General features: G+C 35.6%; 1 protein-coding gene across 7 annotated transcripts in view; it reads left to right on the forward strand.

Annotated features, from left to right (window-relative positions):
• Positions 1 to 17,341, forward strand: part of CCDC141 (coiled-coil domain containing 141) — a 96,454-nt gene that overhangs the window by 52,639 nt on the left and 26,474 nt on the right. For 6 of the 7 annotated variants that reach the window (XM_074873082.1, XM_074873080.1, XM_074873081.1 and 3 more), the window contains 9 exons: positions 1,183 to 1,302; positions 3,242 to 3,433; positions 4,489 to 4,665; positions 6,929 to 7,108; positions 7,878 to 8,003; positions 8,550 to 8,738; positions 9,041 to 9,220; positions 10,269 to 10,418; positions 16,625 to 16,765. In XM_074873082.1, the coding sequence (XP_074729183.1) occupies positions 1,183 to 1,302; positions 3,242 to 3,433; positions 4,489 to 4,665; positions 6,929 to 7,108; positions 7,878 to 8,003; positions 8,550 to 8,738; positions 9,041 to 9,220; positions 10,269 to 10,418; positions 16,625 to 16,765 (1,455 nt within the window). The remainder of the gene's footprint in view (positions 1 to 1,182; positions 1,303 to 3,241; positions 3,434 to 4,488; positions 4,666 to 6,928; positions 7,109 to 7,877; positions 8,004 to 8,549; positions 8,739 to 9,040; positions 9,221 to 10,268; positions 10,419 to 16,624; positions 16,766 to 17,341) is intronic. The other variant, XM_074873078.1, reaches the window with a different exon arrangement.

Raw genomic sequence — 17,341 nt, forward strand, 5'->3', positions numbered from 1 at the left:
ATACAATCTTTTAACAAGGTTTATATGAGGGAAATCCCAGAGTGTAGACCAAAAAAGTAAATCAAATTTAATGACTGATTAAGTCTGCAATCTGATATTTTGTATTATTTGCATGAAGTTTATAATGAACTGTTCTGAATCAAATGGGAAGTCAATTTGCCATAAATTGATCCCTTTGCATACAATTTAAGTAGAAGAGGCCTCGTGGTATTAGAACACAGTGAAAATATGGTTGAGTTCAGCTGAAAATACGAGAGTTGCTGACAGCTGCTGTTGGTCTTGTAGAAATGATGTCACCAGCGATTTGTGAATCTTAAGCTAAAACTTCAATTATGAACCTAATTTTTACTCAAAATATAGACCCCAATTTTGACATATGGTTTCATTCTGCAGTTTGTTCTAATCACTTTGTTCCCACTTTTGCATAAAGAACATTCTGAAGATTTGAGTCGTAATAGATGAATTTTCATTACAGTGAAGAGTGCTTACTGTTATATTCCTACCAAGAAGAACACTTTTCATGCCAACCTTCTGCTAATGCAAAATACCCCAAAGAATCTGGTGCAAATTCAACTGCTCCTGAGCTTCATTTAATAAAGTGACTGCTCAGTCAACAGCCACTTGTTGAAACATATGGTACATGTGAATTCACATGTCTAATAATAACTATACATGTCACCTGCCTCTGCTCTTCATAATCTGTTTTGTTATCATCATGCATATATAACATCTTACAGGGACAATGAAATGGAGTTGTGTACATGTATCTGCATAAAAATAGATCTTTTGGCTTGGCAGAGAAGCTTTAAATGTATTTTCTGAAAAAAATAACAGAACTATTCTTGCCCAGGTTATGATGTCTAGATTATGATGCAGTTGTTGTGCCTTATTTCAATAACAAGTCTGGGATACTTAGGATAAGGGAAAGCACTATCAACAAAATGAGAGCTAACAGAAGTTTTTCTCAAATTCTGACCATACATGTTAAGAATTTTCTTAGGACAAAGTAGAATTTTCTTCTTTTATATTTTCATTCTTGAGTTTCTCTGATTATACAAAGACATAATCTACACACGTACAGACATGTGTTACTTCACTTTTTTCTATAGTAAGGGATGTTTTAAACTTTTTATGCTGTCTACTTGTATAAATTAACTATATAAATAATGCTTTCAAATAAAGGTATCGCAGTCGATTAAAAAAATCACCCTGATGCTTGCAGTTGGTATGGAGATTGGTTCGTATTTCTCCGAGTCAGAAAGAGTTTTGAACAAACACATTGAACTGGCTAAAGAAACAAAGGTAAAAAAACCCCCAAACTTTAATAATGTTAAGTATTTTTAGAAACAAATGCGTGCTGCATGTGATTCTAAATAAGTTGACAGGCTGAGAGTTTCTTACGTATTCTTGGAAAGAAAATAGGCCTATAGTTTAGTCTAAAACTGTAGTTAATGAACAAAACCATATATGACATTACAAGTCAGTCCTTCTCCTGTCACTGGTTATCTCCATTCTCTCTATCTCATCATATTATTTGTTCCTCCCTCTAGTTCTCAGTATCAACCCTTGACAGGAAGACTCTTCTAATGTGGATTGCTACTCCTACCTGAGATACCAAGTTTAAAAATTGTCTAGATAGTCAGAGGCACAGAAAAATCTTCTTGTGGTTTATTATGCCAAATAAAAGGGATGAATCAGCAAAAAAGAAAAAGTAGTTCCTGGGTGGAGAAACTTTGACGGGGGCTGTAAAGTTGCCATCAGGTATCCATTGGTCATGTTAGCAATGCACCACAGTATGAAAGCACTGCAGCACTCAGCTCTGTAGCGTCAATGAGGCTATTTTTAAGTCACATCCAGGGCCTTTCCAACTCTCATAGCAGTACTGCGGTATCTCAAAGTGGCCTAAAACCATTTGAATCCCCTCCAGGGTCTTGACACAGGTGCATATTTCTTGGCTAAGCTGAAGAACATGGTAGTATGTATTTTAGGAGTATCCTATGTTTTAGGGGTTCTTAAAACTCCATTACTCCTATGGAGTACTTTTTTGTTTCAGGCAACAGTTTATGGAACCCAAGAGCTGGATCTGTATGTGTCTGTGGAAATAAAATTCACTTTAAAGAAATTCTAGAGAGCATATAGTAAAAACATTAAAAAATTCAGCAGATGAACGAGAGCTCCTTTTTATTCCACAGAACTGTATAATCGTTTTTATTGTCTTTTCTGCCAGATGTTTGCATGCCAGGGTGTTAACTTTGGTGCAGTGTACAATCTGTCCTGACAATAGTAACTTCTCCTACCTTATTCTTTCTGTGGATTGTGCTATGCTAGTTTGTGCTCTTGGCTGAATGCCAGAGGTAGATATGGTAGGTGGTATTGAGTTAAATGTATGGAAGTAGATAGGCATATAGACATAGATACATGAAACTATGAATTAAGGCAGTGAAATCTGAAAAACAGAATCCTAGCTGAATCATGGAAAATGTTAGTAACTCGTCTCTTGCTCAGACAGCATACTGTGACTTTCTTCTGGGTTTGAGCAGTTAATGCAGTAACAGATGCAACCCACTATTTGATCTCTGTCTGGTTTCTGCAGATTTGCTACATGCAGGAACACTGGTTTCAGCTGGAATGCAGCATAGGCTAGCTTTATGGGTAGGGACTAGCCTGGAGCTGGGAAGCAATTGATTGAAGAATGAAGGCATGAGTGGAATGCATAAGGCAAAGTGCTATAAGGACAGGCCTTAAAACAGCAGTAGCCTCATGAGGATCCAATACTTCTGGAGTCTCTAGAGTGGTCACTGAGTTCTTCTACAAGAATTGATTATCAGACCAGCAGTTAAGAGAGATTTAGACTGAAGAGAATCAGTTCAGAAAATCAGGCTATACTGTTTATTAAAGGAATTTTATCAGTTCTGGCTATTGATGTTCCTATATGGAATGCTTCTGTTGTTTTCATTCTTACACTGTTAAGTGGTTTGCTTAACCTGAATACTGAAATTCCTACTTTTTTTTCCCTTCAGAAGAGCTATTTTAATAACTACATCTGTAGTTCTTAGTGTCAAAACGTTACAGGAAAGAAATGGTTCTTTTCAGCATATAATGCCAATTATGAGCTCTTCTTCAACTAGAGTAATTGAATTGATACATAAGAAGGCAATACCAATGAAAATTAACAATGTGTTATCAATATTTACAAGTCCTTTTCCGTCATTATACATGTTCTATGCTTGTACCCTCAAAGGAAACTTCACGTGAACTGGAAGCAGCTGAGAGAATCATCAAAGATATGGAAGAGTTTGAACCTGAGCAGGTGGCAGCTTTTTCTAGCAGAACTGACTTTCTGAATGAAGAACTGAAGAAAATTGAAAAAAATATTAGTTCAAAACTAGAAATTCTAGAAACTTACATGACCTTTTTAAAGTCAGCTATGGAGGTACTGATCACTTACTTATTCTCTGACTAGACTGTGAAAGTCTTATAAATGAAAAATGTGCTTTTAGCTAAGACAAATCCTGTAGATGCTGTGCCCTTGGAGCATTGCAGGTCTTTGTAAGCTCCTTTCTACTTTAAAGATGTGTTCCATCAGGCAGGCAGCCCTGATGATTGTACTTGCATCAACATAATGACTAGTCTATGTACAGATTTTCTACTGATTTAAATTGCTGTTGTAGGAAGTATTACAATTGATTTTTTACTTCTCCTGCACACGTGTGCTCGTTCATTATATACATAACGAAATGCTTACGTGTATGTACTCTTAAATTTACTGATTTTGCTTCATATATTTTTAAAAATATTTTACATATGTTGATATAGATATTTCTCATAATATGTTGATATGGATATTTATCGCTATCTTGCAGTATTTCCACTGAAGTGTTAATTCATCTGAAGGGGTTTAAAAATTAAATATAAACCAGCTGTAGCCAAAACCATAATCAGTTCATTATCAGTGTAATTTTGGTAGCTGTGCTAATGATGCACAGGGCAGTTATTTTTCATTTTGATGTAATGCTTGTTTTAAGATTCTGCAACACTGTTCTTTTATATTTACAAAGAAATTGAGGACAGAGTGGAACCTATCAGATAAAATTAGCCATAGGATTTATTTATTTGAAGATAAACTCCAAAAAATTGAATTGTGTCTACTTCCAATTATTGCTAACTTCAGTTACTTCAGTTACTTTATATTAAATGGATCTGTGAAAATCATTGCATTGATACACACATATATAATATTGATGTAATGATATGTGACAGAAATTGAACAAATTGTTGCCACCCATCTGTTTGCCATCTACTGGTTTACAGGTTATTTAAAACATTTGTATTATGTAGTATTTGTGTAGATTTTAGGGAGGATGATAAATCTTAAAATCTGGAAAAGATTCAGAGGCTGCTATTCAATTTTATCATATTCGTATACCTTCTGATTATAGCAGCTCAATTTTGATATGGTTTTGATGCTTATTTTATGTCTTTCTGTAGGTGAATGATGATATTCAAAATCTGAAGGAATTCTATAAATCAGAACCACTACAAACAAACAGGGAGGCTGAAAATAAAATTACAATGGAGTCAGCTAATACTCAGTGGCGAAAGGCTATAGAGAAGATTTTTTCCACCCAAAATATGGGTTGCAATTTTCTTAATTTAGTAAATATGGTGAGTATAATCTGATAAATTCTATTGAATATGTTGATGTTTGCCTGTGATCAGGTCTAATCCTAATTCTGTGACTGACGGGTCATGATTTCTCCAGTACCTACTTTTAAAGGCACTGATGCCACTATATACTTTTAAAATATGGAAGTATTTGAGTCCTAATGGCATTTTAAGTAATATAAAAAGTTTTGTGATTAACAATAACAGAGCCCTTAATAAATGATCTGGCACATGCATACAAATATAATACATGCATATAGCTGTTTTGTTCATGTGTTGCATTTAAGGTGATGAATTAATTTGGTAGGATATAAATCCCCTTGCATTCTAGCTGGTCCTCAGAGATTAGAGGGGCTAGGGGCAGCTGGACTTATCTCTTAATAGGTATGCCAATTAGGGCCGTAACTATAGGTCTGACCCAGATGCACAAACAGCCTGTATGCTGTAGGTCCGGTTGCATTCAAGAGAAGCAGTCAGGTTCACGAGTAGTACGGTTTATTTTTATGCAACATCTACAGATTCTTTGAGATTGCCTACAATAAATGCACAAACTGCAGGTTGGTTATATAGCACTACACAAAAGAAAAACAATTGCAGTCACACACGCACTAAGTTCCCGGGTAATCACTCGGTGTAGCCAAGGGCTCAAATCTTACCAAAAGGCATCCCTTCGGCGGGGGGGCGAGCGCACAAACCCGTCGATCTGTCCCTCCGATTTGGTGTCGGATTATCGTCCCTCCAAGTTAGACACAAATTTGGGGTAGTATTTATCTTAGTATGTATGTGTGAGTGGGTGGGACTGTAGTCAAGCCATTATCTTTTGAGTAAAGACACAGCACATTCCTGGGTGCGAGGGGTACAGCTGGTTTTTGTGGGAAAACAAGGGAGGATGAGAAACAAGGCTGGCCAGCTACTGCAAAAATCCTTGAGATAAGTGAAAGAATGGGACTGCGCGGCCTACACCTTGCTTCGCATTCCTCCTTGGCACCATGACAAACACAAATCACTGGACCTCCATCCCATCCTGTGCTTGTTCTGGGCACCCTGTGTCAAGGAAATGTGTGTTTTACAGATTTCTCACTGTTTTGCTTTTCTCATACTTCCAGCACTTAACATCATGTTGGAAAGCAGCATATACTCAAGTATAGTATTAAGTTTACTTCCACTAAGAGGCAGTCTTTACTAATTTGAGTGTTAGAGCTACTTCCTTACAGATAATCTTTCCTGGGGTCTTTACATTCTGTCTTGGGTTCAGCTGCACTGCCTAGGCATCCCTGTCTAATTTTCCAGCACCCCTTCATGAGATGATAATTTGATGTGCAATTGTTCCCTAAGCCACTCCTCCTAGGAAACGGTTACATTAGGGTGAGAAGGGGGAGCTGATGTTGATAACATACAGCAGCATACAAGATGAGCTGGAAAAACCTACTTAAGGAGGGAAAAGTGCTCAGGCAGTTAGTGTGGGCTAAAGTGTGTGCTGTCACAGCTGGGTGCAGTCAGGCACAGATAAGATTGTGTAAAGGCAAGCTGAATACCTGTGAATGTGAAGTTGCACTGCAGTCACTTAAAGACTTAACATATCTTGAGATACTATCTCCCTAAAGACCTGGAAGTGTGATGCCACAATATTTTCTGCTACTGTGTTCCCATGATATTCTTAGACTGTAACTTTTAAGTATCTGGAAGACAGGATCATACAAGTAGTTTATGAACCCAACTTTTTCTTAAAAGAAAAATACTGGAGCAGGAAAAGCAGAAACATCATTACCAAGTTTTCAGGTATTTCTGATATGAGCTCTGTTAAAAAGAGGAAAAACCACCAAATGTTCAAATGCTAAACACTTTATCCCTGCTATGCTTCAGTGTGGTTTTGGTTATCAGCACAAAGGAGTGGTCTGTTCTTCATCCACTTCACTTTCCAGTTGCTATTCCCCAAAAGGCCGTTTTGGATATTTCTTCCTATTCAGAAATTACTTTGTTTTGTATTAAACAGCCATCAGATGGCAATAATTCAGTCATTACTGACCTGACCTAGGTTTAAACTTTAGCGTTAGCCATGTCCTCAGTATACAAATTCTGTTGATCTATGCCTATTTCTAAGAGAAAGGTGTATTTAAAGACACCTAGAGCACCAGAAATTTTCAAAGAAGTTATGCTAGAACAGTTGTTTCTTATTAAGCTTTGTTGAGACTTTAATATTACAAGGTTTTAATGTACTTTATAAAAACATATATTGAAAAAAACATACCTGTTTATTTGCCAGGTAAATGAGAATTTAATATTAAATGTAGAAAAATCTGTACAAGTAACAGAAGATATCATTGTTAATCTGAGTAAAGAAAAGGAAGAGCTGACTGATCTTTGGGCAATCTGGAATTTTAAAATTACTCAAGTAAAACCCGTCAAGCAACAGTGCCGGATGTTTAAAGAACAACTAAAAATTGTAAGTAAAATAGCTAGGAAGAAAACTATGGTAAACATTTCTGGATTATTATTAGTTTGTCTTTACTCTTTCATCGACTGCTATAGGTATCATTTAAGAGAGGTGATCAATAAGGTACTTCTCCATAGTCTATTCTGCTATTCAGATAGTCATCAAGAAACATGAAAAGTTTTTGATCTTTTTGCCCATATTTTCAAACACATACAAGTCTGAGTCCCCACTTCAAATTTTGTTTTAATCAAGTCCATATACTATACCAGGAGTGCTTTAGTTTTGTTTTTTTAGTTTGTTTTTTTTTAAAAAAGGACCATTTTGTTGTGACTTCGTAGTTACTAAACTAAACTGTGTCCTGATAGTTACTAAACGCAAGTCCAACCATGTTCAGAAGCAAAGAGGATTGAAGCCTCCTTGGCACAGGGACAGTGTGCAGTGTTCCTTAAAAGAAACACTAGCTACGCTACTGGCAGATCCAGAGTGTTGTAGGTGCTGTTTGTCTAGTGCACCATAAGCCACGACATCTGTTATCACAGGAAATACACTCTGTGTGTGGGTCCTCTGATCTCGGTGTCTGAATCTTTTTTGCATACTGCCTTAAAGATTTCCTATCACCGTCGTCAGTCAGAGGGTTTGAGACAGAGATGTTTTACTGACAGTATTTGTGTGTCTGGTTTGGGGAAGGTTCTTGTTACAAATTCAGATTCGAGTTTAATTTTTTTTTTTTATTTATTTACTACAGATAGAAACACTTACCTGTTTGATTATCTTTTAGACTACCTATGGATTACAGATTCTTCAAGAGGCACTTCAGCCTGAAGCAACAGTTGACCTTGGAAGTGACCTTTTTGTTGTTTTGGAACTACAAAAAAAGCTTAACCAAATGAAACCACAGTATCAGGTGAGAAACCAAGCTAGTGAAGCGCATGGTGGATCAAAAGCTCTTTTTGGTACAATTCATTCACTTTCAGTATTTTATGTTTCACATTATTTTTTCCAGAAGAAAGGGTTTGTGTGTGTTCACAAGGTGTCTTCAGTGTCCAGAGAATGACTTGTGTGGCGTTAGCTGCTTATTAAAGTAACACACAAGCATTGGGCTGGCGGAAGTACAAGGAGAGTATCAGCTTCATGCTTTTGAGTTAGACCTGGTCAGAGGCTGAGGTATATGTCATACTGAGCTTCCTGCCTCCTCTGAACACTGTCTCTGATTAGCAGTTCAGTCTGTCATTCCCTAGAAGTCAGTTTGACTTCTTTTGATCCAAGGCTGTTTCTGGGTGATAGCTGAGATTCATGCCTAGCAAAAAGTAAAGTACATGGAGAGTGTTTTAAAGGGCATGGCACTGATGTTTCAAGCAATTCCCTGTTGTTAGGCTGTTATTTCATCAAATGTAATGGAAAACATGCAAATATATATGTGTAATTTGAGTAACTTCTGCTTTTTTGCTAGCAACTGAATGCTGACCTTGAGTACCTGATAAAATTATTAGAATTTCCAAGCCAGAAGGGATTTCCTGTGAATGAGAATTCTGAGAGAATAAGTGAGCTTATTCATTTCCATCAAATGGTAAAGGACACAATGACAGAATATGATGAGATTTTCAACAAGACAGTCAAATTCCATCGCATTAAAAAAAAAGTGAGTATAATCTTTTAAAATATACGTTCTTCTCATTACAGTTAAACTTTTTGGTTTTGAAGTCTGTTGTCTTTTTTTTTTTTCCCCAAAAAAACCAACCTGCCTGGTGATCAGAATTAAAATTGTGTATCTAAAACTGCATGAAATTTGGGGAATTTAAGATTCAGATCTGAATCCGAATTTAATTACTTAAACCCCCATCAGCGAAGTTCAGGGTAATACATTATGGGCAAGGAAGGAATTGTAAGCTTCCTTTTACATTGTTTTAAACACACACTGATCTTCATTTTAATATCTTTCAGCTGGAATGTCTGTCAAAATCAGGAGAACTGGATATTCCTGAAATATGTGAAGACCCTGAAAATGTCCACCATGCTAAAACCTACCTTGTGAATGCTCAGGAGAAACATGCACGTATCAGACAGCTATATAAACTGCTTATTTCCCAGGGAGTAGATATCTTGTCTGCAGTGCAGGAACCTGTGAGTAGAATTAGAATGATTTGTGAAATCAAGGATAGATATGAAAGAAGATTATTGGAGCTATCTGACTGACTTTTACATGCACAAAAACATATTAATACTCCAAGAAAAAAAAATACAGAGCTATAAGATCCCTAAAAAAGAAAGCAAAACATAAAAATGTAAAATGTAGATTTCTACTTTTAGAGTTTGCACTTATACAGCCATTAAATTAAATGAAACATCAAGGAATTATCTTCAGTAGTTACATTACAAATTACTTTTGCCAAGAGAAAAGAAAAATTAATTTCTTTGAAATCTTGTTTTAATTTTTTAATTGTCTGTGAACAGATTTTACTCCAGAAAACACTGAAATAGATTTGAAATAGAGGGGAAATTAATCTTAATCATCACTTGGAAAAAAAGAAAGCATGACTTTCAGATCTCTAGTATTCTTTGTGCAGTTCAAGGCCCTGTTGGTGATTTCTTGAATGCCACATCTATATATTAGACTCCAGCTACTTTGTAAAGGTTGCTTTGCATATTTATTGTCCTGTAAAGAAAGGATAACAAAAGAAAAAAAAGGAAATATATAACAGTGTTACCTTATTATTGGATTCCAGATCGATTTGCATGGCAATATAATTTTAGAAAGGAGTTATTTATTCAAAGCAGGATTGTCATGCCCTGTATTCGTTTACTAGGGAGAGAGCAAGACATTCCCTTGTGGCTCACCTAGATTATCCACATTGTCAGTCTGCTCTTCAGACTCTATAAATTGATTAAAAGCAGAAAGGAGCTAATCGCCAGGTGGTAGAGTAGGCCGCTTCCTCTTTGCTCAGAGAAGACACTATGTGAGAGTTGCGATTTCGACCCAAAACTACTCCTCAGACTACTAGTGATGGAAATTGCTATGTACTTGCTCTCGTTACGGTGGAGGTTTAGTAGTTTAATATAGCTCATTGTGACTGACTACGCATGTTCTGCCTCAAAATTATTTTCATTTTAGATTGGTTAAATCAATACATTTCCTGAGTTTCATAAGTTTCTTTGTCTATTCCCTGTTTAGAATTGCTTGAATGTTTCTGTAAAGAATCTGAAGCAAGATCTTGCTAGATTTGAGTGTGATAGCATTAACTGGAGCTCCAAAGCCGATAAATATGAGGAAGAACTGTCACAGCATTTCCAACACTGCACCACTCAAGAGGAGATAAATGAGGTAAATGAGATAAATCCCAACACATTAAAGGACTGTTAAAAGGGCTGTTGTGTTCTGTAATACAAGTTACTGTTTACCATTCCCCTAGATGCTTCATACGTTAACAGAAAAGTTGATTTTCATCTTACCAGCAACCTTGGATCCACACAGCAGCAATAATAATCTGTGGTCCATACCTCTGCAGTTCAGGATTATATCAAGTTGTTGGGCTGGCAATAAAGTGCTTTCACTGTACCAAGGGGACTGGAAATAGAGCAGCTATATTTTCTTTGGCTTTCAGCTCTGCTGGCTTCATCTGAAGTACATGAGTCTTCAGAATTCTTTCTTATGAAGCTGAAGTTTCAAACAAAAGTATAATTTACATATATTGTAAGGGTATTAGAAAGAACTTGCAGTCTTTTAATGAAGAGTTCAGAATAATTCAGTACTTAACATCTTTTTCAGAAACCCAAGATATGATACTTAAAAAACTGCTAGAAGAAAAGGAAATGTTGTTTGGCACAAGGTACTAGAATTTAGTATTACGGAACTTAAGAAAAATTACTTAGTATGATTATTAAATTAGCATCTCAGTAGGCCAAATACAAATCCACTCACAACTTTGCAGGTTGAATTGAATAAATGTCCTAGCAAAAATTAATTTAGAAAAACATTCCATAGAATTAATTTTCTCAGACTGCTCCATTAAAATAAGAGGCTGATGACCTGTACACTTGATGTTCTGTAGATTGCACTTCTGTGCATCCAAGAAGTACAGAAACTGGATTCTTACCTGGAAGGATTTCACACTAATGTTCCTTGTAGTGTGAAGCATAGGTGGTGGAAACACAGGACCCTGAAATTTATATTTTCTTATTTTATCTTTCACTAAGTAAATCTACACCTGAAAAAAGAAAGACTGTATTTTCTCAAAACCACCAAAGTAAAGGTGGCTGAGATTTCTGTCCCAAATATTTTTAATGAGAAAATTATTGTTTGAATTTTCTTCTTTTCCAACATTCTTTTGTGTGTTTGTGAAAAGTTTCACAAAAAGGTATTCTGAAATTGAAAGAACATGTGCATCAAAAAAAGGTTTTTTTGAATCTCAGTTACAGTTCGAGTCCTTTGTCAGTTAGAAGCTGAGTGTGTTTCTGTGATCATCTGTGCATCAGTCTCCCGTGATTGGCCGATGGTAAGAGGCCATAGAACAGCAGGTGGTATAGGAGAAGCACTCTAGCAGAGGGAGCCATGCTGTAGAAGGGAATGAAACTTGAAGTACCTAAACAAGAAGTCCCATTATGCTTTGCAGTGGATGGCAGAATCAGAATATTTGAGGTTTGGACTAAAGTATTCTAGGTTTTTACTGAAAACCTCTCGACTTTGCTAAAGAAAAAAAAACGTTCACTGAGCAGCCTGTATGTAAGGCTGGCCATATTCAAAGACAAGCTATTACGATAAATTAATCTCTTTTCTCTGTCCTTTGATTCTTGTATTATGTAATGAGGGCAGGAAAATGTGACTCCTTTCTAAGAATATTTTTTTCTATTTTTATTACTTGTTAGACTTCCAGTGAGAGAAGAATGTAGAGGAAAAAAGCATCTTCTGTCTCTTTCTAATTGAAATGAAAAGTGTGTCAGTGACATGTGGCACTCACCACATGCCCTGTATTGCAAAATGTAAAGTTTTAGTTTCTCATAGTTAATGGACACCCTCTGCAAAATAATTGCGTAGCATATTTTCAATTACAGTGTTAATTATTGATTTTTTTATTTAAGTTGGAAAAGCCATGTTGGTTAAGTTAAAACCTGTCATCTGCAAACCTAATTGAATCTTGAATATAAACTAACTGAAATATACTAATATGGTGTGTGGATACCTTTTTTTTCAGATTCTTTTTCTGTTAGAGGTTAACATAGAAGATGTTTCCTGAACTAATACTTGACTAATGTACCTCCATATGCATTAATCCACTGCCATTTTTCTTCATTTTTTTTCCACTATTTATAACTATTTCTGTTCAGGGATTAAGAAACCAGACACTGAACTACTTCAAGAATGTTAAAGTTATGAGTATTCACTTCAGTATTTTAAATTCTGTTAATTTTAACATGAGAAAGTAGTCTGAGTATAGCTAGTATCTAGCAGACCTGTCTGATATAACAATTTCTTTACCATCTACTATGTCTAAGTAAATATTTCATGTGCTAGCAGCAAGCAGCAGCTGTTCATAGCTGTCACATAGTGAACAGCCAACCAGAGCAAACTTTGTTGAGTGAAAATACTTGTAATTCTGCCGTAAATACTTAAATTAATTTACCTTTAATGTGGTGAATTTAAGTGTGTAAATCATGTGAGCAAGGGCTCTGGTGATTAGGACTCAGTTGTGTTTGAATTATCATACTTAGAGGACTTGGTTAGCTCCCTGTGTTTGTAACGTATTAGTGCTTCTGTAAGAACCAAGGAAATAAATACAAGTAAAAAATTTATAGCCAAGGATACATAGCATGAATTTTGAAACAGTCTTGAAGGACAGAAGAGCAAAATGCATGCTTTTTGTGTGCCTTCTCTAATTTAAAGAGAATTTGCAAAGACCAAAAGGGTTTATGCCCTCTACATCGTTGAAAGGTGTAAGGAAAGCTCATATGACCTGCATTACACGTTTGCAATAGAGGCAAGTCAAGCCTCAGGTAACTCTAGCTTAATACTACACTGAATCTGTTCATGGGATTATAAGTGACACGTAAGGTAACGTTTGCAATGAAAAAGCCTTTTCTTTAGGTGGTCACTTTAAAAATAACATTTATACATGTCTGCATGAAGCTTGCAACAGAAGAGTAACAGATCCTGAAGCAGGTTCTCAGCTCTCCCCAGTCATCTCACTTCTTTCTTCTTCATCATGTCATTATTTATACACTTATGGAAAGGTATGACTGAAAATGTGAATTTTAACCATAAAGGGTAATGAGCTAATTCTGTTCACGAATCAGTAGGAATGGATACTTAGTGCATTTCTTACCTTGTAATGTATTTTGATTGTGGTCCCAGAGTTAAAGTAATCATTAATGACTTGAACAGCACCTTTTCTTTCTTCCCACTTTCTGGCTGGCTTGTTCTTTAATCTTTGCCACTTTGAAAATCTCTTTTCATCAACCTGCTTTCACAGGCTGTTTTGATTATTAGTGCTACTAAAAGTTTTATGTGTGAATAAAAAGGGAAAGGTAAGTGGCTAACAAGACTGAAGTACCTCCTAGAGCGCCTCTCACAGGAATCAAACATTTTACTGGAACTGTACTGTTTACAAAAACATATTTAAAGCATCTTTATAACTTAATTCTTCCATTTATTTTGTAGTTGTGTGATAAATCAAAGCAATTGGCACCTAAACCCCTCTCCTCCATGATCAATTCTCCACCCATGACAGGCCAACTATAGTTAGGAACAGCTGCCTGATTAATGACTATGACACAATGGACAAGTTACAAAGTTCCGTTAAACTTGTGGGCTGAAATCACTGAAGTGTATTAGGGTGTATAGTTCTTTTAGTATTTTTCATTTAATTTTGCAGAAAATAGTGGAAAACTGAGGTATGTTTAGATTCCTAAAAATGGCAGCCATATATCATCCTTGGTACAATTGCTGATGATAACAGGAGTTCTGTACATGCACTCTGAGGGAGTGATATACAAGTCTGAACTGAATCTGTTTTTTCCACTGGAGCTAAAAGAGAAGAGTGACAGCAGCTGCAGACCTTTGACACATGAGCCATCATATCTGAAACAAGGTGATCTAATTTCACATACTGCTATGAGGAGAGCCTCTGGCATTATAAATGATCACTAGCCTATGTATGTGCATAAGCCAGTGAAATAAACTAGAATAAACTCTTGCTCATCTCTTTTTTTTCCTCAAAATTAAACCAGCAAATAAGGCTCTTGTGTTCTGAATATAATACTGTGCTGCAGAGGTGTTTTATTAACAGAGGGCTTTTAGATAGATTTTATTATTCTGTGTACTTAGGTGGGATAAAGAGCTTAAACTAACTGGAGATCACAGTGCTGGTGACAGAATTCCCTTCCTTTCCATTACACTGAGTGAACACCATCTGTCTATTCACTGCTGAAATAATGTGGCAACATCCCACTAGATGAAATGAAAATGAAAAATATATCCCTTGATGGATTAACATTAGTATGTAATAAAAATAATAATGATTGATTGCTAGCTGTTTCAATAACAGTAGCTGCAAAATGAGCATTTATTACTCCCTGGATTCTCTGGCGGGGAGGGGAGCAGAGGGAATTCTGTAGGGCTTTTTCATATTAAAAAAGTCTCAAATATGTTAACTAAATATCAAATTGTGGATGTGACCTGTACCTGTTAACAGCAATCAAGTAAATTCTTTTCATTTGTGTGTCTGGAGGAACAGACCACAAAGCATTAGAACAACTGCATTTCTTTTATATCGGTTCCTTTAGATAAATATAATTTTACAGAATTTATTCTACATTCTCCTAAAAGCAGAAGATTGTTAACACAAAGAATGTGAAATTATTAAAAAAAAATTTCCAGTCACTTTTATATTCTTTCAAATTTTGTTAACTAACGATAAATAATTTTAAAATGTGATCATTGAATTGCAATTTAATTAAAATAGTACCTTTTATAAAGTATCATAAGCATATTTTAAGCAGGTTCTTTACTTGGCTGGTTTTCATATCTGTTACTTAAAGGTATCAAAAATAACTGATGTCTAATAGGATTTTTTGCAGTTGTAAATAAAATTGAAAAGTGCATAGCTTTCAGAGAAAAGATATTGAAAAAAATTTATACTTGAAGAATTCATAGTCCTTTAAAGATAATTTAGCTGAATGTGTTTGATATGCTTATTTATATAACATTGCTAGTGCAAAGAATGACATGGTTTATTAAGAGCACACTTATAAGAGGACATTAAAGAAAGCAGGTGATTGGCATTGGAAAAAAAAATAAAGAATATAACAACTCTATATGGTAACTCGTTCCCATGGTAAACAAACACTGTTTTTTAAATTATGTTGACCATATATGACTCTTCTTTTTGATGTGTATTAAATTCATTCTGGTAAATTGGCAATGCATCTGATCCATATGTGTAAATGAAGGTGTAGCTTCCTAGGGCTTCATCACTCTCATTCCTATCATTCTGGATTTTAAAACTATTTCATAGATTAAAAGAAAATGTAGCTACACTCCGTCTAAGTAAGAAAAGAGTTTTACAGAAAATTTAATATAACTAAATTAAATAGTAGTTAGCTGAGTCCTTTGAAAAGTCTTGAAAGGCATGGATGCTTTATAATCAGAGCTACTAGTTCATCTTAATTAATATTATTATAAGAATAATTTTCCCTGATTTTGAGCTTGCTGCACCAAGTCAGTGCTAACTGGTAATACTCTTGCATGGTACCAAATCTAGCTGTAGGTAGGTGAGGCTTGCTTTGGGTAGCTGTTAGGCAGAATCTCTTTGCTACCATATGCATGGGATAGTTATTTGAAAGTCAGGTGCTCATATAGTCTACATCTTGATCCTTCAAAGAGCTGGATTCATCTTTGTATGCTGTGAATAATTGTACTAAGTTGTTTGGACTAGCACAATGTATAAAATTAATCCCCTGTGTAACTTCCTTTCAGAAGCAGGGCTTCTGGAAAAGGGAAGGGGGGGAAACCCCAACAAAAAAACCCAACCTGACATAAACTAATTGTTGTATTGTAGGAGAAAAGTACTATGAATAAATACAAATCTGGTTGCCTGAGGCCAGTAGAATTATGTTGTTCTGGAAAATAAGCATGGGTATACATTCACATGGCTACCATTTCCATTAAATGGACTAGAGTATGTGAAGGATATCTGCCTCTAGTTAAAATCAATAAAAGCTCTCGGACATGATTTTTCATAGATTGTCTGAGCAAGGATCTCATCCTTTGCCCTAATCCTTTTTTTGCCCCAGCCATTCTGGAAACAATGCTCAGCATTCAAAATGCAAAAATGTTGATTTAGCAAGATTATGAGTTTCACTGCTGGAAAGAAATTCTGAAGATAGAAAGATGCTTTATGAGATGTCATAATACTATTAATTTCTTTATTAAATTATCAGTGTTCCAATAGTGGTCTGTTAAACAGCTCTTGAAAAAACCTAAATTGAAATGTGCTGGTTTCTTTTCAACTAACAAATATTCTTACTCTGTTTCAGCTCAGAGAATCATTTAGGGATCTCAAAAAGAAGTTCAACAACTTGAAGTTTAACTACATGAAGAAAACTGAAAAAGCTCGAAATTTGAAAGTACTTAAAATACAGATTCAGCAGGTTGATACATATGCAGAGAAAATACAGGTAATATTAGAAATTTTAATCTTAGTGAAAGATTCACTGGTTGAATTGCTGTGGCCTGTGTCAAGCAGATCACAGGAAATAAAAAATGTGTTGTGAGCTTCCCTGTTACTCAGCTTGTCTGTTACTTAGCTTGAACCCTGCTAGTCTCACCCATTCTTTGCATTCACCAGAAACTCTTCTTCCAAAGCCTCCAACGATCTTCTAGTTGCCAGACAGAACTGGCACTTTTTATTTTGCTTGCCCTGCCAGTCTCTTCCTTCACAACTTTTTTGCTTGAAATTTTCAGTAGCTTCTATGATTCTATTTTTGCTATTTCTTTTGTTGTTATTGAATATTCCTTTTACACACACACACACCATTTTTTTTTTTTTTAACTTTCTTGGCAATTTCATCCACAAATGCAAATTCAAATCACAGAATCGTTGAGGTTGGAAGGAACCTCTGGAGATCATCTAGTCAAAATTCCTTCCTCAGAGCAGGGGTCAACTACAAAAGGTTGCTCTGTGTCATGTCCAGGGTTTTTGAATATCTCCAGGGATGAGACTCCATATCCTCTGTGGACAAGCTGTTCCACCC

This window comes from Strix uralensis, chromosome 6 (genome assembly GCF_047716275.1).
Source record: "Strix uralensis isolate ZFMK-TIS-50842 chromosome 6, bStrUra1, whole genome shotgun sequence".
Lineage (NCBI taxonomy): Eukaryota > Metazoa > Chordata > Aves > Strigiformes > Strigidae > Strix > Strix uralensis.